Source organism: Mirounga leonina, unplaced genomic scaffold, assembly GCF_011800145.1.
Source record: "Mirounga leonina isolate KUSES-001 unplaced genomic scaffold, KU_Mleo_1.0 Mir_104, whole genome shotgun sequence".
In the NCBI taxonomy this organism is placed as follows: domain Eukaryota; kingdom Metazoa; phylum Chordata; class Mammalia; order Carnivora; family Phocidae; genus Mirounga; species Mirounga leonina.
Window position 1 is genome coordinate 1,243,283 of NW_023270231.1, and position 21,679 is coordinate 1,264,961.

The following is a 21,679-nucleotide window of genomic DNA, read 5'->3' on the forward strand; positions in this document are numbered from 1 at the left end:
GCGAGCCCTATGCGGGGCTCGATCCCAGGACCCTGGGACCATGACCTGAGCCGAAGGCAGACACTTAACACTGAGCCACCCAGGCGCCCCTCTCACTCCATCTTCTTCGGGGCATCCGGGATGCGCTCAGACAGTGGGGTGAAGCGCAGCAGGAGGATGTCTCTCTCATAGGCCTTGGTCTGCTTAAACACCGTGTCAGTCCCATGGAGGTGGTCCAGCACCCCCAGCAACCGATAGCACTGGCTGAACCTAGAGGAGAGAGGAAGGTGCGGGAGGCTGGTGTGCTGTTCTTTTCATTCGTGCCAGCCTCACATTTCTAAGCCTTCTTACGCCAAACCCATCCCCAACCATGCTGACCATCCCCATCAGAATATCCCAGGGAGTTGTACACATTCCTGGGGCCACTCCGGACTGAAAACCTACGCTCTCCCTTTGAAAAGCTATGTGAGTCCGATGCACACAAGTCAGAACTTGTGGCCGAGCTTGGCTTGTTCAGGTAGGTTCAGGGACCACCTCCATCAGAGTCCCCTAGAACAGTTACCAAAATGCAGTTTTTCAAGTCCTGCTGCCCCCCACACTTTGATTCCACATATCTGGAGTGGAACCCAAGAACCTGCATTTCATCAAGGTATCTCAGGTGATTATGGTGCTGGAGGTTTGTAGACCACACTCGCCAAAGCCTGGAGGCTTTCAGAGAGGACAACCCCTTGAATTGTGTGCAGTATTTTTATGTGTATATGCATTGTTCTGACAAGTGTCCATAGCTCACATTAGATACTCAAAGGGCCCTGGACCTGAGTAAAGGTTAAAAACCCGCAGCTGCAGGAAGACCCAGTGTCAGGAAGAAGGAAAAGAGCAAGGTGATCTGGATCCAGCATGGTCATTATTCTCCCAACCTCCAGACCTCTCCCTCTCCTAGCACCAGCACATTGAAACTGAAGTGCTGGGGTCATGTCTGCTCCTGGAAGCTCCAGGAGGTAAGGTGAAGGCTATTGCCCAGGGACCCATAGTGGGGAAGGAGGTCTTACTCAAGATGGTGGTAGTCATGGAATTCAGTTGAAGGCAGGAAAGGTAGGTGGTAGCCAGAGTGGGAAATGGTGGTGATGATGAGGGCGAAGGAGAACCACATGGTGATAGAGGACAAGTGGGAGCCCATTACTATGGGACCCACCATCAGCAGCAGCATGTTGGAGGCCTGCAAGGGGAGGGCTGTTTGAAGGTGGGCCCTAGAGAGATGGAGGGGACCCAATGGGTGTCTACTTTGCCCCAGGGTGGTACCAGGAAGACTTCCTTGACTCAGATCTGGAGAAGCTGAAAGAGTTGCAGGACCTTGATTCGCTGGAGTCATTCAACTTTATAACTTTGGGACAAGTTACTGTTTGAGATAACTTACATTGGGCATCTCACATAGACTAGGTCAACAATAAATGGTAGCTGCTGAATGGGAAGAAGGAAGAAGGGGCCACTGTGGTCTAATTCTTTGCGGGAGACCTTAGGGAAGGTGATTGGGGCCCTCTGCCCTTTGCCTGGAGGAGAGTTTTACTGACCACATGATCAATAGGGTGGCTGTAGAAAGAGACCAGGCCAATGGGAGCTGTCCACTCGGTGTTTCTTGTGGATTTTCTTGTAGAATGTTGGGTGGTGAAGGAGCCTGGAAAAATAGTTAGTAGTTAATAATCTGCCAATCTCCCTTTTCCCTTTCCCACCAGGCCGTGAGAAACCAAAGGTAGGACTATGGAGCAAAGTTACAAACGCACTGGATTGGCACTTGGACAGACCTGCCTTCGAGTTCTAACCCCACCTCTTACGCTGCATAATCTGGGGGTGGGTTACTTCACGCCGCTCTACCTCAGTTGTACTAGCTGTGGGGATGGTACGGATGGTGCCCACAAAGGATTCAATAAGGCAACAAATGGGAAACTGCCCCACTGCACACATGAATGTGGAAGGTTCTTTCTTTCCTGGACATTTCTCAATTGCCTCAAGTTGTCAGTCGTGGAACCAACAGTTGTGTCCATGTTAACTAAAAAGAGGCTTTTGAGGCCAGGTGGTGTTGGTCTTGCACCTACAATTCTGAGGTCTCAGTTTCCTCCCTTAAAAGTGAGCCCTAGGAGAGTGAGGAGCCAGCTGTGCTTGGGCCGGGACCCGCTCACCGGTGTGTGTAGTAGAACAGGACTTCCTCAATCAGAGTGAAGATAACCAGCTCCAGGAGGAACCAGTGGAAGGTGGGTAGCTCTCGGTGGCAGGGGTCTCCCCACAGCTTGAGGATGGGATAGAGGAAGACCAGCATGGGCAAAGAGATCACGACCTGGTTGAAGAGAACTGTGCGGATAGACTGGCGTAGTTTCTCGGTGTCCACCTGCACGAGGTAAGGAAGGAGGGAGATGGACAGGAGTGTGAGAAGTAGGTCTTTCTAGAAACGGCTTCATGGTGACCCACTCACAGGAGGCCCTCACTCTGGAGTGGGTGCTAGGTGTGACGTTTGGCCATAGCCAGCAGCCCCTCACTGCTGCCCAAGCCCTGGGGTGGAACCATCTGGCGATAACCCTGCTTTTGGAAACTCCCTTCTCAGTAGCCTTCAGTCAGCCTGAGTCTGCCTTCTCCTTCCTGCAACTGTCACCACTGTTCTCCCCATTTCTCTGGCCAGGCCCAGACGTACTTCCTGACAGGTACCATAGGGTGCCTCCAGGGTGCTTAGAGAAGGCTGTCAACTCTCAGGTTGATATCCTTATTCAGCCTCTGAGCCCCTCCTCATCCACAGAGGCTTGACCATGATCAGGTGCAGAGCAAAGTCACCTGCCTCCTCATGTGGCCCAGCCTCGCTGGACTAGGCCCAGAGTGATGAGAAGGTGAGCCAGAGTACTGCCTATCCAGGTCTTAACTGAACTTCCTGTGACTTGGTCTTCCTGGTTTTCATGGTGGGGCTGTCAGGATGGGGACCTGCCTGAGCATTCTGTCCAGGTTTTCTTTGGAGAGCTGGCCCCAAATCTCCTACCCCGCTGAGCCTCAATACTATAGCCAGCATTTGCCCAAGAATTAGTACCTGACCCTTCCCTTCCTCAGGGCACTGGGGCTCCCTGGAATAGCCCCATGACCACAGGTTACTTCCTGGGTCCCGATGAACTGGTTTGGGACTGGTCAGAAGGGAATTCTCCCTGAGTGGCCTCTGTGAGCTGCAGGGGTTCTGGCTGCAAGGTAAGGCTGAGTTCTAAGAGGTCCTCAGGCTTCAGGCCCTGCTCTTCCTCTAGCTTTTTCAGGTACTGCATGTACTAACTGACTCGAATCCACTCTCTAAGCTTTCAGTTCTATCCCATGGTGAAGCCAGGTCTGGCTAGCCTGGTTCGAGAGCACCTGTAGATGAAGCCATACACCTCTTCTGGAAATCTTGGCCGAGAGGAGGGCATCACATGTTTACTCCTTCATTTATTCAGCTGATATTTCTTGAGCACCCTCTACATTGCAGGCAGTGTCCTGTGTGCTGGGAAGCAAGCAATGAGCAAAACAAAGATTCCTTCCCTCATTGAATTTCTATTCCTGGCACCAACAATCTTAAATAGAATGGTCAGGGTGAGCTTTGTTGAACAAAGAGATGGGGATGGTGAGGGAAAAGATACCTGGGGGGAGAGAGTCTTCAGGTGAAGGGCACAGCTGGTGAAAAGGCTCTTGGCCCATTGCAGGCATCCTTGACTGGAGAGGAGTGCGAGAAGTAGGAGGTGAGGCCAAAATGGTGGGGAGGAGCGAGAACATAGAGGGCTTGTAGATCATTGGGAAGACTGGCTTTTACTCCAAGGGAAATGGGGGGTCATGGTGAGCAGAGAAGTGACAAACTCTTACAGGATTACTCTGGCCACTCTGTTGACCACAGACTGTGGAGGAGGCAAGAATAAACACAGAATTGTGGCCCTATAGACAGAAGAGAATGACAGCTCAGACCAGTGGAGGTAGTGAAGGGCGGCCCTGCCATGAACTCAGACTGGGGAGGTTGTGGGTGACAGTCTTTGAGGGGATGAACAGAAATTCTTTTGGGGACATGTTGGATGGGGGTCGGCAAAGAGGCCTTTGGCAATCTGAGCCTGGAATTCAGAAGAGAGTTCTGGGCTAGAAACAGGAATCTGTGAGCCGTCGGCATAGAGATTATATTGCAAGTCATGACCCTGGAAGAGAGAAGTGCGGGAGTGAAGACAAAGGTGGGGAGCAAGGCCTGAACCCTGGGAAGCTTAGCATTAAGAGGCGGTGGAGAAGAGGAGAGACCAGAAGGAAGATTGTGAAGGAGCGGCCACTGAGATAGGAGGAGAAGTGGAGAAGCCAGGTAGGAGAATATATAGCGAGAATGTGGAGACATGCAGCTGTGAAGACGTGCCTGCTAGGGCTAACGAGAGGAGCCTTCGAGAGCAGTGGGGGTGGAGCAGTGGGGGTGAAGGCCTGACCGGAGGAGGTTCACAGAAGAGGTGAGATGATGGGTTTGTGGTTATTGGGGATATACCGGCTGAGGGATTGAGGGTGAGGTTTGTAATGTTTGGAACTTACTTTCAAATGGGTAAGCTAAAAATTATAGATGCATACGTATTTGTATTTTTACATCTAGATAATGCAAATACTGTAAAATGTTTAAAAGTGAATCTAGGCGGTGCATGAATGAGTGATCATATACTCCTTTTTTTCAACTTCTGTATCTATGTTTACAATTTTTCATAATTACAAAATGTTGGGAGAAAAGCGTGGACAGAGAGGAGTTGGAAACTGTACAGACAACTCTTTCCTAGAGCCTGGTTGCAAGTACTTCTCGCAGGCTGATGTAGAGAGAGTCTGTGAGATCTCTCTTCTGCTTGCCCATTTCCTTAGTGAAGGAGGAAGCGAGACTTCCTGCAGGTCAGGGAAGGAGGTGTTGGGGATGTGAGGAAGGAGGAGAAGGTGCAAATTGGCTATCCAGGAGAGCGGGAGAGCAAACAGGGCAGGGGGCTGGGGGCCTGCAGGGGCCCATGCTGTAGGAGCACTGGACCTGGAGTCCGACGAGAGGAGCCCTGGCTCTGCTTCCTAGTGACACTCGGACTTTGAGCTAGTCACTGCTCCTTTCGGAACCTCAGCTTCTACAACATGCAACCAGACCTTCCCTGTGTGGCTCTCCAACCACTGTAGGCTGTCACAGTGAATGTTGTCATGGTAGGTGATACTCTTGAGAGCTGATGTGGCCTGCTGATGAGAGCATGAGCCCCGGGGTCAGAGAGCTGGAGCATGAATCATCTACCCATGTCACACCTCAGAGCCTGTTTCCTCATCTGAACCATGAAGGTTATGACAGTACCTGGCCTTGAGCATTTACTCCATGGGGTCTGATAAGGAGACCGCCATGGTCTGACAGATGAAGGGCTCTCAACAGTCAAGTGTTGGCTTTGACACGTCAGCCCCAGTCCATGCCTGCCAAGCTGGACCTGGAGGAAGCCCCCCTGGCTGGCTGGCAGTTACTGTCTCAGGTGAGTGGGGCCTTGAGCCTGGCCAGCAGCCCTGGTTCAAGAAGGGGCTATTCCGAAAGCCTGGGTCAAGGGCATTATTTTTCACCCATTCTGCTTTCTGCAGTGCTGGGCTGGGGCAGAATGCCCTGATGCTGAGATGAGCTACCTAGGCACCCGGACCGATAATTAAAGATGATTGTCTTCTCTGGGAAAGAAGCCAGAATGTGGTTTGAGTGGAGCTGGGGAAAGAATCTGGGGTTAAGAATGAACTTCTTGCATAAGAAAAGGCTCTTGGAGGTTGTCAGAGCACCAAGCAGATGACTGGGCTCAGAGCACAGTGCGGCTCCCTTCCAGCGCTGTGTAAGTCGAAGACGTGTGTACTGGCCTTCTCTCCCCTGCTGGGCTAGGAGTCCCTTGTAAGCAGGGTGCAGGCCTTGTTTCGTGGGGCTAAGCTACGCACCGGCAGTTGAAGTGAATGACTTGGAAGGAGGACCTGCTTAAAAAGCAGCCACCGCCCACACAGTCAGACCCCTGTATCCACAGTGGGCCAGCCACCATGTCATCGTGCTTTCGGCATCCAGCCATTGCCGTCCCTACCCTGGTGGCTGAGCCCATCATTTCGGTTCCCCAAAAGCTGACTGCAGTGCTGTGGGGTGGCACAGACAGACACAGGGCCAGGGCTGGGAATCAGGAGACCAGAACATTTGTCCTGCCTGGCTGGCTCTCAGATCTGGGGCAGATTATTTCCTCTCTCCAACCTTCTCAGCCAGGGGAGCCTTGTACCCAGTAACTTGGCTCCCGGCGGCCACGCTCTCTCCTGGGCCTGCGGTGAGCATTGTGAGTGTGGCTTCCGCCCTTGCCTTCTGTGCTTTGCCCAGGAGAAGCCACCGCAACACTTACTGGTTCATTCTTGCCAACCTGAATTCGGTAGCGGGAGATGAAGTTAGGTTTTCCGGTTGTGTCAACCACCAGGAGGAGCCCATTGAAGCTCCAGAAGACCAGGCTCGGTACTTGGGTGACACCTGAGGTTGGGGAGCAGAAGGAAACAATCAGGGGACTCGAGGTTCTCGCAGCACATGTATTAACTGAATGCAGCTTGATGGTGACTAAGGCTGCGTGGTAGACAGTCCCTTGCCAGGGAGGTCTTGGTGCTCCAGGCCAGAGGGCCTTAGTTGTAAAATGGAGACCACAACCTTCTAGGTGGTTGAAGACAAAAAAATTAAAAAAATTTTTTTTAATTGTTAAATAGAAATAAAACTTGGGGCGCCTGGGTGGCTCAGTCGTTAAGCGTCTGCCTTCGGCTCAGGTCATGATCCCAGAGTCCTGGGATCGAGTCCCACATCGGGCTCCCTGCTCGGCAGGAAGCCTGCTTCTCCCTCTCCCACTCCCCCTGCTTGTGTTCCTGCTCTCGCTCTCTCTCTCTCTCTGTCAAATAAATAAATAAATCTTAAAAAAAAAAAAGTATAAAAAAATAGAAATAAAATTTATAATAAATATATAATCCATAAATACAATAATGAATAAATAAACTACAAATAAATTTAGGTTGACATCTGGGAGTCAGTGCCCATTGAACACTTTATGAATTCCCAAGGAAGGGAGAAGCAGAGGAAGTGCTTGGTAGGATAGGGTTCCCAGTGAGCACTGGACTAGGAGTCAGTCAGGAATCTAATCCCTATGACCCTATTAACTGTGCAGTGGGATTAACTTCAGGCATCTAGCCAGCCATTCCCAAAGTGGAAAACTCATCTCTCAAGGCGCTCCTTGGTTAAACAGTGTTCATACCCTGCTTTCTTGGAGAGCCATGGTCCAGACTAGCCTGCTAATGGCTCTAAGAATTCCTGCAGCAGGGAAACCCATTTGACTTTGTTAAGCCCAGCCTTTCCCAGTCTTTTTTTACCCAGGAACTCTATTTTGTCAGAACACCTAAGAATAGGATGGCTATGCCCGGGACAGTTTCAATTTACATCAGGCAGTCTAGCCTAATTATTAACTAACACCTCATTTACTCTCACAAATGTCCCTCTTTGGATGATAAATTGTACAGCCACCCCACCCATTCACATCTCACAACACTGATGTTCTGCAGGATACTTTAGAAACTGCTGATCCACACTTAAAAAATTGAGATACGGCTTTTTTTGCTTTGTATCCCACCTTCCTGTAAAGTCATTCCGAGAATCTCTGATCTCTGTGAACAAGCACTTTGTCCACGCTTATTGGCAGTTATTCAAATGAAAATACAATGTTACCTAACTCTTACACTATTAACTTTGCCCATGTCTTGCCTCCTCCTAAATATCCCAAGGGGCAAGGGCATTTTACTTTGTGTCTCTGTACTGTTCCTCCCATACCCTTCTTGCCCCTACCAGAAGCCCCAGGGCCTATGGCAGTTGGGGCCTGAAAAATACTTGGCCAGCACAGTGGGGAAATATGATTAACACAATATCTTAGGGAGCAATTTGGCAGTATCCAAAGAAGAAAAAAAGAGAGTGACAGAAACAGGTGGGAAAAAAAAAAAAAAAGAAAGAAAAAGGCCACACATGTCCATACACATATACATCCATTACTGCGTTAAAAAAAATCACAATAGAACACTTAAGGAGACTGAAAAAAATAGTTGGTATCTTATAAGTTCACTCATATATCCAATATAGATTCTTCTATATTTATACTAATTTATATAATATTTATACAATTTATACTAATATAGTAACTGGTTATTTCTTGGATATGAGAGTGGGTGATTTTCACTTTCTTTAGGCTTATGTGAATTGTCTGATGTTTATTTTTAACAATGAACATGTATTTACTTTTATTCTCAGAAATCACATGCTTTCTTATTTTGGAAAAAAAAAGAAAATGTTAGCTTGGTGGTTGCTAGTAGGCCATCCATCAAGGTAGCGCCTCCTTATATATCCAAAGGCTCCTTGAGGAATACAGAATAAAAGCCCCAACAAGAGAAGATCTTGCACTTTTTTCCAGCTGTAACACTTAAAATTGCAAACATTTATCTCCTTTGTATTTGCTTTTCATTGGGCTGAAAGGCAGTTTTCCCATCATTGTAGCAGGAATATATCAGATGTTTTCCCACCACTTTCCCCATATATGTTTGTAATCTGCATTGTTCTTTTCAGTGACTCTTCAATGACAGCTTGCATTGAACCTGTCCTATCTAATGTTTAGCCTGTTTTCAGAGTTCTTCCAGCTGAAAACAATTGTCAGGGACATTTTATTTGTACTTTTGCTCTGTGACAACTGGCACTTTTTTTTTTTTAATCTCCCCTTCTAGACTGTGACATAGTTTTTTTATTATTATTTTTAAAAATATTTATTTATTTATTTTGAGACAGTGTGTACACGTGGGAGGCAGGGGAAGGGGGGGAGAGGAGCAGAGGGAGGGGAGGCAGAGAATCCCAAGCAGACTCCCCACTGAGTGCCGAGCCTGCTTCAGGGCTCCATCCCAGGACCCTGAGATCATGACCTGAGCCGAAATCAAGAGTCAGACGCTTAACCGACTGAGCCGCCCAGGTGCCCCTGTGACATAGTTTTTGTAAATGAGGTAAACACTTTATCTTAAATATCTCTACATCCTCTGTAAAAATTTGGCACAGAGTAACATTAATAAATATTCTTTGAGTGAGTGAACCTGTGATTGAGGACATTCACCATTCTAGGTAATGCTGTTATAAATATCTATGCCTTTTTTCTTCCACATTTTCTTTGGCTTGTTGTGAGTCATTCACAATGTCAGTAAATATTTATTAGGTGACCACTCGCTGTCAAGCCCCAAGAGCTAGATTATACCAGGGATGAGAACACAGTCTCATGGGAGATAGAGCAGCCCTGTGTGCTTGTGGACCTGATATCCAGACGCAGGATTATTACTCTAAACATGCATTCATTTTCACACACCGGGTTTTTTTTGTTTTTTTTTTTTAATTTTTCTATTTTGGGGGGGAGGGAGTCTCAGGTTCTTTTCTTAGATATCCTTAGGCATCCATTTCAGACTGCCTATGATTAGCACTCTTTGGGATTACCACTGTCTTAAACTTTTCAGTCTTCATTCCTTGGAATAAGGAGCTGAGAAATCAAAGTAGAGAAGTAAACCACAGACAAAGAATTAAACTATGATCATGTACCCAAATCCTAAGCACTCGTGGTCTGGGAACCTCACCTGTAATGTAGAGGGTCCACTCCTTCCCTTCGAATCTTGACAGCAGCCTCTCCCACTGGACTTGCCAAAAATAGCCAGAAGTGCCCCCAAAGCTCTGAAGATGCCTTGGAAGAAAAACCATTCGGGTTTCTGGGTGAAGACTGGTGGGTGGATAGCTGCTTACCCCATGCTCCGCCTCCGGACCCCCAGCACACTGCCCGCAGGTCCTGAATGCAAGCTGGCTGCACAGACTTACCATGTGACTGTGTTCCAGAAGGCCACAAGCAAGAGAAGGCCACAAGCAAGAGAAGGCCAGAGGCCAGGATGAAAGCTGTCCTCCTCATGGAGCCCCAGATGTGTCCCTCCTAGAGGAGGACGAGGAAGTGTCAGGCCCCATCAAGCCTCCTGCTGTCGCAGGCAGCTCACACCGAGTCCTGGCAGGGAAGATGTGGGATCGGGATCTCAACTATGTCAGCCTTGCACATCTCCTGGCCTTTTCCCAGCCTCTATGGGAGGCTTTTTTTTTTTTTTTAAGATTTTATTTATTTATTTGAGAGAGAGAGAGAATGAGAGAGAGCACATGAGAAGGGGGAGGGTCAGAGGGAGAAGCAGACTCCCCGCCGAGCAGGGAGCCTGATGCAGGACTCGATCCAGGGACTCCAGGATCATGACCTGAGCCGAAGGCAGCCGCCCAACCAGCTGAGCCACCCAGGCGCCCTGGGAGGCTCTTCCTTATCAAGAGCTAGTGGGCTGTACATGGGTATGTTTATGAAAATAGGAGTTCAAGGTTGGGGGAGGGAAGAGAATAAACCTGACTCCAGAGAAACTAGCAGGCAGGCAGTTCTGTCACCCTGAGAAGGACAGGTGAGCCTTCCCCAGCAGTGAGGCTTTATCACCGGTCCTCTTGTGCAACAGAGATGCTCATTCTCTGTGCTTTGGAATCACCTGGGAGCTTTTAAAAAAAATCTCGATGCCTGGGTTCCTCCCCCACCTGATTACTTAAGATCTCCAGGGTGGGACCTGGGTCTCTATGTTTTTTTTTTTAAAGCTCCCCAACTAATTCCAGTGGGCAGGCAAGGCTGAGAGAGCCATCACAGAAAGATCTGCAGGAGCTGTTCATGGGCCAGGCCTCTTTCCCCATCGCCATCCCCCTCTTGTTTGTGAAGAAAAGAATGAATGAACACACGCTCTGACTTTTAATAATTCCTCCGCTTCTGGTGAGAGGAGCCTGGTTTGCCAGCTCTGCAGGCTAATGAGCAGTTCTAGGGCAACGAACAGAGCCCTGGCAATGACCGGGAGGTCCCTGACCTAGTCTCCTCCAAGAGTCTGAAGTAGAGATCATTGCAAGCTCGATGGTCAAACGAGGTGCCCGATTTGGAGAAGGAAAATGCTACCGGCTATGTCACCAACTTCCATTGTACTGTGGGCAGAAATTACAAATGTCCCTTCCCTCTGCTATTTCTAAGCCCAGGTGGAGTCTGCGTATATCCTTTCCTGGGAGAGAACTGGATGTGGCAGTCCCTCTAGGTGTGTGCCTGAAGTTCCTCGGCAGGTCGTGAATCGGACCGCGGGCACGAGCTCAGGGGGATGTTGGGGGAAGGGAAGCTGCTCTAATAGGATGCTGTGTTTTAATCCAGACTTCGGAGCTCTGAAGGAGCACGCTGGTTGGACTGACCCATTCAGAGCACCCTGAATCTGCCCCGGATTGTTTACTTTCAGCTTACCCCCTCCCACTTCTGATCAAAAGACCCAAGAGAACGAAATTGTTTTCCGTGGCCAGTGAAAAGTTTTTGAAGCGCTAGTGCTCCTCAGGTCCTGAGTTCTGAAAATGAACTTTTCCCTCTCTCCTTAGGGCTGGATGGGTAGGACCAATCAGAGGAACTTACTCAAGCAGGCCACTGAAAGGTCACCCTCAAGCTTGCCAGACATTTAACTTGGGCTTTGCAGTTATTCCTTTTTTAGTATTCAGAGGACCCTTTTCATGAATTTTTCCAGACTCGCTAAGAATTTTTCATTTGAGTGTAATCAGATCAAGTTAAATCAAATTAAAAACCTCAATTTCGCATATACGATTAGCTATTTTTTTTTTCAGGGATTGTGTTTTCTCTCTCTCTGGCAGCCCAAGTGAAAGGACTATAAACAGGCCAAAGGTCTCTGTGAAGTACAAGAGCACAGGGCAGATGTCAGCTGGGGTCAAGAGCTGGTTCCCCAGGGGCGCCTGGGTGGCTCAGTCCATTAAGTGTCTGCCTTTGGCTCAGGTCATGATCCCAGGGTCCTGGGATCAAGCCCCACATCAGGCTCCCTGCTCAACAGGAGGCCTGCTTCTCCCTCTCCCACTCCCCCTGCTTGTGTCCCCTCTCTCGCTGTGTCTCTCTGTGAAATAAATAAATAAGATCTTTAAAAAAAAAAAAGAGCTGGTTCCCCAGCCCCCAGTGGGCTTCTCCCATCTCTGGAGCAGCTATAGAAAGGGGTGGTCTCAAAGGCCTGAGGGATGGGACATTCTTAGGGGCCAAGAGACAGCGGAGGACAGCTATCAGGCTTTTCAGCTACTCCTCCCCAGTGATGCTCCGTCACGCGGGCAAAGGGGCTTGAGTTACATGGCAGCCGGGAGTCCAGGCTTTGCTTAGCTACTGAAATGAACACACCACCAATGTGTCAGCTACCCCTAAACCTTGGCGGGGGGACCTCAGATACGCAGCACGTGCCGCTATGGAAGGAGTCAGTGGCTGCCTTCTCACTAGTACGGTGTTGGTATTTACCTGCTTTGCCTTCTCATTCCGTTGCATTCTTCTAGCTTCTCCCTTCATCTGGAATAAGAAAGCACCAGTGAGTCATGATGTCGTGTTCGGAGGCAGCTAAGGAAGTAGAGACCGAAGAAAGTCAAGGTGAATGGCTTGCTGTGGTTTTTAATGCTGACTACTCATTAAAATCATCTGGGAGGTTTCAGAACCTCTGTCCGGGCTCCACCTCTGGAGATCAGTAATTCGAATCAGAGTTGGCAATGGGGGACTCCATCTGCATGGAAATGGCTCTCTACAGATGAGCTGTGACAAATCCTTCTTTGGAGTAGCTTCACTCCCCGCCTCAGCACAGCCCTGTCTCATTCAGAAGCAATCTTTCCTCTGCATCTCCACTGTGCCCTAACTGCTGATGGCCTATAGCCCCAAGATAGCAGGACTGAAGCCAGGGCCTGGCCCCTGATTTGCGTGGACAGCTTGTGTAAGCTCTGTGAACTCAGGTTACCACACACAGGGGCTGTATTTGCAATGCTAACTGAAATGGAAGCATTTTGTAAACTGTTCAACAGGATTCAAATGCTGGGTGTATTTATATGGAGGAATCATTATGACAGTGAGTCTGGAAATCTGACACCTTTCCTCAAAGTTCTATCATAATTGTGTCTATCACTTACTGGTTTTATGACCTTGGTCAAAATGTCCTCTCTGAGCCTCAGTTTCCTTCACTGTAAAATGAGAATAACAACAGGGTCTCCTACTTGCGTGATCTCTGCTGGAAGGCTGTAAGGGCCATGAGGACGGGCTCTCTGGTGTGTCTTTCCTTGGGCCTTCACATAGGAGGTGCGTAGCACATGTATAGTGAGTGGATGAATCAAGCAGAGGCTCTGGTTCGTTGGGCCAGTGTTTGCCCAGATGTACCTCGGGAACCCCTACATCAGAGTCACCCCAGGGGTTGGCCGAAACCCAGATTTCCAGGCTATGCTCAAAATCAGTCTCCTAGGGTAGAGCCTAGGAAACTGCATTTTAGACTTGTTCCTGATGTGGTTCTGGGGACTTCACTGTCAACCCCAGCTAGGTAAGCTATGGGCTGTGGGCTGGTAAAGGGAATGGCCATCACCTGAGGTGTATGGGGCTCAGGCTGGCTCTGCCAAATGTCTTCTCACCCAGTCCCAACTCCCACCCCTTCTTCTTGGCAGAAAACAGAAGCTACAAGTTTGCATTGCTACAGAACAGTACTTCTCTAAGTCTACCCACTGAGGGAGATAACACCAACATCATGAAATCTAACCCATGTAATTTAATCAACCAAGCACAATACATTGGGACCTACTCCGTACCAGGTCCTGTGGCCTTGGATGGATACTGCAGGGCACACAGGGAAATCCATGGCAAGGACACTGCCTTCAAGTGGCTCATAGTCCAGCTGGAACCAAGCCTAGCAATATAGGATGAAGTCCAGCAACTGGGAAGAGAATGGCAAGAAAGGCCTCAGGATGGGGACAGAGAGGAACCGGGCTTGGAGTTGGGGCTAGAATTCAAGATAGCACAGGCCTATTAAGGTCCGGAACAAGAGAATTATGTTCATCATCACCACTACTTTTAACATTCAGTGGGGCATTCCTCAACACAACTAGACAAGAGAAGATAAGCAAAGGTAAAGAATTGGGAAGGAAAAGGTAAAATCCTCACTATTTTTGGAGGCAGTAATCCCCTCCTAATTGTGGGGGATACATTCCAAGACCCCCGGTGGGTATCTGAAACTGCAGGTAGCACTGAACCCTTTATATACTATGCTTTTTCCTATACATCTATACCTATGGTAAAGTTTAATTTATAAGTTAGGCACGATAAGAGATTATAACAATAAAATAGAAGTTATAACAAAATACTGTAATAAAAGTTACGTGAATGTGAGTGATCTCTCTCTCTCTCTCATCCTTCCTCAAAATATCTACGATATTTATCCTTCAGGACAGAAATCTTTTGTCCAAGTTCGTACTCTTCAGTGTGGCACCCATAGATAGGATGACACCAGCCACAGATTTGCCTTTGCTCATTGTCACTGCAGTTTGGTCCCAGGTTGCCATGGCATCAACCTTAGCCCATATTCTCAAGGAATAAATTGCTTGTTGTTATTTTTTTTTAATTGCTTGGTTTTTCTTTCTTTTTTTATTGTTATGTTAATCCCCATACATTACATCATCAGTTTTTGATGTAGTGATCCATGATTCATTGTTTGCGTATAACACCCACTGCTCCATGCAGAACGTGCCCTCTTTAATACCCATCACCAGGCTAACCCATCCCCCCACTCCCTCCCCTCTAGAACCCTCAGTTTGTTTCTCAGAGTCCATAGTCTCTAATGGTTCATCTCCCCCTCCGATTTCCCCCCTTCATTCTTCCTCTCCTGTTATCTTCTTCTTCTTCTTTTTAAACATATAATGTATTATTTGTTTCAGAGGTACAGATCTGTGATTCAACAGAATTGCTTGGTTCTTCTGATGGTTTGTGTCATTGTATGTGTTCTTGCAACTTCTATGTGCCCTTCTGGATGCCCTTTTTAATCTTGGCCTTTTACAGTAGCTTCCTGGCATTCCTATTGTTTTTGCAACAAACTTAAAGCATTTCTCCATATTTGAAACAATGCCATGATTTTCCTGGGAAAGTGGCAGACTGGGACAGTGGCTGGATTTGGTAGTTGGGTAGTTGGGGATGGCACTTGCCCTGAGTTGCCAGCCAGCTTGACTTTGTTCAGTATCCCACTACTTGTCTTACCTTAAAGCTCTAATAATTACAAGTGCAGTGCTAGCACATGAATAGGCAGACATATATAACAGATGAGAAAGCCCAGAAACAGACACATATAAGAATTTTTTTTTTAAGATTTTATTTATTTGACAGAGAGAGACATAGTGAGAGAGGGAACACAAACAAGGGGAGTGGGAGAGGGAGAAGCAGGCTTCCCGCTGAGCAGGGAGCCCGATGCGGGGCTCGATCCCAGGACCCTGGGATCATGACCTGAGCCAAAGGCAGATGCTTAATGACTGAGCCACCCAGGTGCCCCCACATATAAGAATTTAATATATGATAAAAGGAAATCAATATAAATGGACTTTGAACTGAACAGATGCTGAACCTCCCCTATGATAAGAGAAATGTGATTTAAAAGTACAATGAGAGGGAGCACCTAGGTGGCCCAGTCAGTTGAGCTGCCAGTTCTTGGTTTTGGCTCAGTTCATGATCTCAGGGGTCATGGGATTGAGCCCAGCATCAGGCTCCTCACTCAGTGCAGAGTCTGCTTCCCCTCTCCCTCCCCCTCTGCTCCTCTCCTCATTCTCTCTCTCTCTCTCTCTCAAATAAAATATTAAAAAAAAAATAAAACTACAGTGAGAGATTACTTCTCACCCATTAGCATGGCAACAATCCAAAAGTTTGATCACATGCTATGCTGGTAAGGCTGAGGGGACTTTAAAATTGTATTTGTTCTCATTTTTTTCTTAAGATTTTATTTATTTATTTGACAGAGAGCACAAGCAGGGGAGCAGCAGAGGGAGACAAGCAGGCTCCCCGCTGAGCAGGGAGCCCGATGTAGGGCTCGATCCCAGAACCCTGGGATCATGACCCCAGCAGAAGGCAGATGCTTAACTGACTGAGGCACCCAGGCCTCCCTCAATAAAGACATTTTTTTTTTAAGATTTTATTTATTTATTTGACACAGAGAGAGATAATGAGAGCAGGAACATAAGCAGGGGGAGTGGGAGAGGGTGAAGCAGGCATTTTTAAAGAAAGAGAACATGGGTCATTTAAAATCTTAAAAAAAAATGTCTTGGAGAGCCTGGGTGGCTCAGATGGTTAAGCGTCTGCCTTCGGCTCAGGTCATGATCTCGAGGTCCTGGGATCGAGCCCCATGTAGGGCTCCCAGCTCAGCGGGGAGTCTGATTCTTCCTCTCCCTCTGCCTCTCCCCCTGCTTGTGCTCTCTGTCTATCAGATGAATAAATAAAATCTTAAAGTCTTTATTGATACACAATTTACATACCATATGACTTACCCATTGAAAGTGTACATTCATTCAGCTTTGAGTATGTTCATGGAGTAGTGTACTCATCACCAGGATTTATGTTAGAACATTTTTATTACCCCAAAGGGAAACCCTGTACCCTTTACTCATCAATTTCCAATCCCTTTCTCCTCCCACCCCCCACTCTAGCCCCAGGCATCCAGCAATCCACTTTCTGTCTCTCAGGATTTGCCTATTCTGGACATTTCAGATCAATGGAATCGTACGCTATGTGGCTCTTTGTGAGCAGCTTCTTTCACTGAGCATGTTTTCAAGGTTCATCCATGTTGTAGCATGGATCAGTACTTCATTTTTTATTGCCAAGTGATGCATTACATTTCATTTATCCATTCATCTGTCTACGGACATTTGGGCTGTTGCCACTCTGTAGCTCTCATGATAATGCTGCAGTAAACATTCATGCACAAGCTTTTGCGTGGACACGTTTTTATTTCTCCTGGATATGTGCCTAGGGGCAGAAGTGCTGGGTCCTACAGTCATGACATTGAACCTTTTCGGGAATGTAAAGTGGTTGCACCATTTTACATTTCCAACAGCAGTGTATGAGGGTTCTAATCTTAGATCCTCACCAACACTATTTATCATCCCTATGGAAGAGTGTCATAAACTGGCTAAAGAGGACCATTACAGATCATTGGTCCTGCCCTGTGATGAGGATGAAGGAACCTAGATAAAGGAGGGCAGGCAACCTCCCAAAGTTTGTAGATGGCACAGCCAGGATCAGAGGCTGGCTTCCAATATTTCTAAGGATATTTTATTCTTTTGTGTTTGATTGTACTCGGTTGTATGATTCTAGGTGCATGTTTACCAGCTATGACCTTCGGAAATACCGCTTCTCTCTCTCTTTTTTTTTTTTAGATTTTATTTATTTATTTGACAGAGAGAGAGACAGCGAGAGAGGGAACACAAGCAAGGGGAGTGTGAGAGGGAGAAGCAGGCCTCCTGCGGAGCAGGTAGCCCGATGCGGGGCTCGATCCCAGGACCCCGGGATCATGACCCAAGCTGAAGGCAGATGCTTAACGACTGAGCCACCCAGGCGCCCCCAATACCGTTTCTCTTTGACCCACATTTCTTGTAGATTACTTCGGCTGGAGAAAGACAACAGTGACTTATGAAGTGCCTTCCAGAGTTTGAGAGTGAGGACAGCAGGAAGGGGTGATAGGCAAGCTGCTCACCATCTCCACTGGGATGACATTATGCAGGAGGAATGCGGTCAGTTCAGAGGAAAAGCTGTCAGGGAGGAATACTGGGACATTTGATACCCAGTCAGGGAGACAGCACCTGATTTAAGGAGAGGCACCAGAGGGCTTAGTGTGCTGTCAGTCCAATCCCCACTTGGAGGCAGGAGAAAGAATTTCAGCCACTCTTTGGACTCCACCCTACCTCCCCACTTGAGGCCAGCTTCCTTGTCACCCCTGCTTCTTCTTCCAGCTCCCTCTGTTCCAGATGAACCTGTTAGCAGGCCTGTAGGTGTGGAGTTCTGCCTCACTGTGAGTTCTCATGAAAAGCAAAGAGAAACAATGGATTGGAGCAAAGCCACCAGCATTCACTCTTGTCTGACCCGGGATGGCAGCCAGGAGTTCTTTGCTTGCTTGGGTGCTACTGGGTGCTCCGTAGTCATATTCCTTACCACCCGAGGCTTCCAGAAGGATAGTTGAGCAGGCACTGCAGGACAGCAAGTCTCAGCCCCAACCTGCGGCAAACACCCTTGCACCCCATCTCGGACAGCACATGTTACTTAATAATCTGGGTTTAAAAGGATTTCCAAAAACTCTCCCTTAAATAACAATTTTCTCCATCTCCACTGTCTTGAGCCGTTCCTGTTGGCCCCATTCCAAGTTTGCTCCACATCCTCCATGTGGATGGGGCCCGTTCCGAGAAGTCACCCTTTACACAGGGATAGGATTCTTGGACAAGCCAAGGTCATTTTCAATCTGGCAGTTTGCTGCCTGGAGTTCTGAAAAGCACAGAGCTTTCAGCATGAGGAAGGTAGTGGTACATTGCGGCCAAGCCTGTCAAGTGTCTTAATGATAAGGAACCAAGTGTCAAAGGAAGCACCGTAAGCTGAGAAAGACTTGGGGATCTCAATGCCTGCAAATCATTTGCACACAGGTAGAACTTTTCTATCACCTTGGATTTCCCTCCTTAGTTCCTGCTGGGACGTGGGAAAGACTCCGTTTACCCTGTTGAGATAACCATCTCTTCTGGGGAAGGAAACAGAAGGATTTGGGGTTTATTTGTTAAGCTTCCAGAACTGCTCTACTGTGGGAACTTCACTTACAAGCCAGAGTCTCATCCTAGCTTTTTCCCCATTAGCATCACCATTATCTTTGCCAAGAGCTTGCGAAGCTAATGCGACATGGTTTCTTATCTTTAGAAGCTCATCCATTCCTTCCAGGAACATTTACAAAGAACTTACTTTGTGCAAGGAACCCTGGAGATACAAGGATAAATGAGAAACTATCAGTTTAGATACATAAACCCATCATCCCAAAATCTGTATGGAAAGTACTTGGCTAGAGGTCTGGGCCAGAGCTAAGAAAATACTGAGTAGGGCAGGAGATCCAGCATACCCAAGAAATCTTTAGAGGAGGACAATGCCCAGGTTTTCTCTGCACTCTTAGACACACGATCTCCAACCTCAAAACTTAACCTTTTCCTCCTGGATTTCATCTTAGCTTATCCAAGGAATGTTGTGTTTTAGTTAGATTATACTTTTTAAATCTTTTTTTTTTTTTTTTTTTAAGATTTTATTTATTTGAGAGAGAGCACAAGCCAGGGGGGAGAGGCAGAGGAAGAGGGAGAAGCAGACTCCCTAGTGAGCAGGGAGCTCAATGCAGGTCTCAATCCCAGAACCCCGGGATCATGACCTGAGCTGAAGGCAGACGCTCAACTGACTGAGCCACCTAGGAGCCCCTACATCATACTTAAAAAAAAAAAAAAAGGCAAGATAGATGTCACAAAAACAGACACATAGATCAATGGAACAAAACAGAAAACCCAGAAATGAACCCACAATTATATGGTCAATTAATCTTCAACAAAGCAAAAAAGAATACCCAATGGGAGAAAGACTGTCTCGTCAACAATGTTGGGAAAACTGGACAGTGACATGCAGAAGAATGAAACTGGATCACTCTCTTACACCATACACAAAAATAAACTCAAAATGGATTACAGACCTAAGTTTGAGACATGAAACCATAAAAGCCCTTGAAGAAAGCACAGGCAGTAATTACTCAGACATCGGCTATACAACTTTTTCTAGATAGGTCTCCCGAGGCCAGGGAAACAAAAGCAAAAATAAACTACTGGGGCTACATCAAAATAAAAAGGTTCTGCCACAGCCAAGGAAACAATCAACAAAACTAAAAGGCAACCTACGGAATGGGAGAAGATATTTGCAAATGACATATCCAATAAAGGGTTAGTATCCAAAATACATAAAGAAATTATCAAACTCAATGCCTGCAAAATGAATAATCCAATTAAAAATGGGCAGAAGAGCACTGGGTGTTATATGCAAACAATGAATCATTGAACACTACATCAAAAACTAATGATGTAATGTATGGTGATTAATATAACAATAATAAATAAATAAATTAATTAATTAATTAATTTTAAAAAAATGGGCAGAAGACATGAATAGACACTTCTCCAAAAAAGACATCCAGATGGCCAACAGACACATGAAAAGATGTTCAACATCACTGATCATCAGGGAAATGCAATCAAAACTACAATGAGAGATCATCTCACACCTGTCAAAATGGCTAAAATCAACAACACAGGAGAACAACAGGTGTTGGCAGGGATGTGGAGAAGGCGGAACCCTCTTGCACTATTGGTGGGAACACAAACTGGTGCAGCCACTCTGGAAAACAGTATGGAGGTTCCTCAAAAGTTAAAAATAGGGGCGCCTGGGTGGTTCAGTTAAGTGTCTGCCTTAGGCTCAGGTCATGATCTCAGGGTCCTGGAATCGAGTCCCACATCGCGTTCCTTGCTCAGCAGGGAGTCTGCTTCTCCCTCTCCCTCCCCCTGCTCATGCTCTCTCTCGCTCACTCTCTCTTTCAAATAAATAAAATCTTAAAAAAAAAAACTTAAAAAAATCAAAATAGATGTATCAATCTACCACATGACTATCAAAACTGCCAGTGAAGATATTCCCTACTCCATTACTTTATGCTCCAAAAGAAGTAATGTACTTTGTATGAAGATACAGATGCTAAATTCTATAAAGAAATTGGTGTACAGTTTTCCTCTTTGGAAGAAGTGGTATGCTTTTTTGTAAAATGCAGAAAAAATTTGAGTCAATCCATTTTGGTCCCTCCACCTCTGCCTTTTTGCTTTGGCTGCCAGGAAGCTCAGAGTTAAGTTTAATGCTCAATTACACATTGGGGAGGTTTTTTTTTCTATTATACAGTCCTATATAAAAAATGATGTATGTATAAAGATGTTCAATATGACAGGTTTGAATGGCTAAAGATTAGAAACAAGTTAAATATCCATTAATAGCAATTGGTTAAATAAATTATAGTACATCCAGTGGTGAACATTTTTCAGCCAGTAAAGGAATAAGGCAACTTTGTGTGTACTCTCCAGAAGTATTAAGTGGGGAAAAAAAAATGGGTGGAACGTGTGTGTGTGTGTGTGTCCTGTTTATGTATGCATAGGATAATACATAGAATATTTGACTATAGCTGGAAGAATATCTAAGAAACTGTTTACAGCGGTGGTTTCTGGTAAGGTGAACTAGTTCACTGCGGGACAGGGTAGAAGGAAGGCTTTTTACTATATGCCGTTTCCTGCCTTTTGAATTTTGTACCATGAGTATATTTTACCTATTCAGAAAATTACAGAATTGTTAAAAAAAATTTTTTTTTTTAAGATTATTTATTTATTTATTTGACACAGAGAGAGAGAGACAGTGAGAGAGGGAACACAAGCAGGGGGAGTGGAAGAGGGAGAAGCAGGCTTCCCGCCGAGCAGGGAGCCGGATACAGGGCTCAATCCCAGGACGCTGGGATCATGACCTGAGCCGAAGGCAGACGCTTAACGACTGAACCACCCAGGCGCCCCAGAACTGTTAAAAAATTTTTAAATAAATTCAATGCCCATTCATAGGAAACATTTTATTGAAGATCTTTAGAGTAATTAGCTCTCTAATTAGCTTTCCATTTCTCTAAATCAGATTAATTTCAATTCCTTTGAGAAGTCTTTGTTTCCCCTGAAATTGTAGGCCATTTTTTTCCA

General features: G+C 46.6%; 1 protein-coding gene across 1 annotated transcript in view; it reads right to left on the bottom strand.

Moving 5' to 3' along the window:
* The window catches only part of FAXDC2 (fatty acid hydroxylase domain containing 2), a 26,742-nt gene continuing 5,063 nt past the window's right edge, over positions 1-21,679 (bottom strand). Inside the window, 10 exon segments of the mRNA XM_035012831.1 lie at positions 1-249; positions 1,029-1,195; positions 1,548-1,605; positions 1,607-1,651; positions 2,154-2,359; positions 6,351-6,472; positions 9,628-9,731; positions 9,863-9,903; positions 9,906-9,971; positions 12,366-12,413. Of these exon segments, the coding sequence (XP_034868722.1) occupies positions 93-249; positions 1,029-1,195; positions 1,548-1,605; positions 1,607-1,651; positions 2,154-2,359; positions 6,351-6,472; positions 9,628-9,731; positions 9,863-9,903; positions 9,906-9,971; positions 12,366-12,413 (1,014 nt within the window). The 3' untranslated portion in view covers positions 1-92.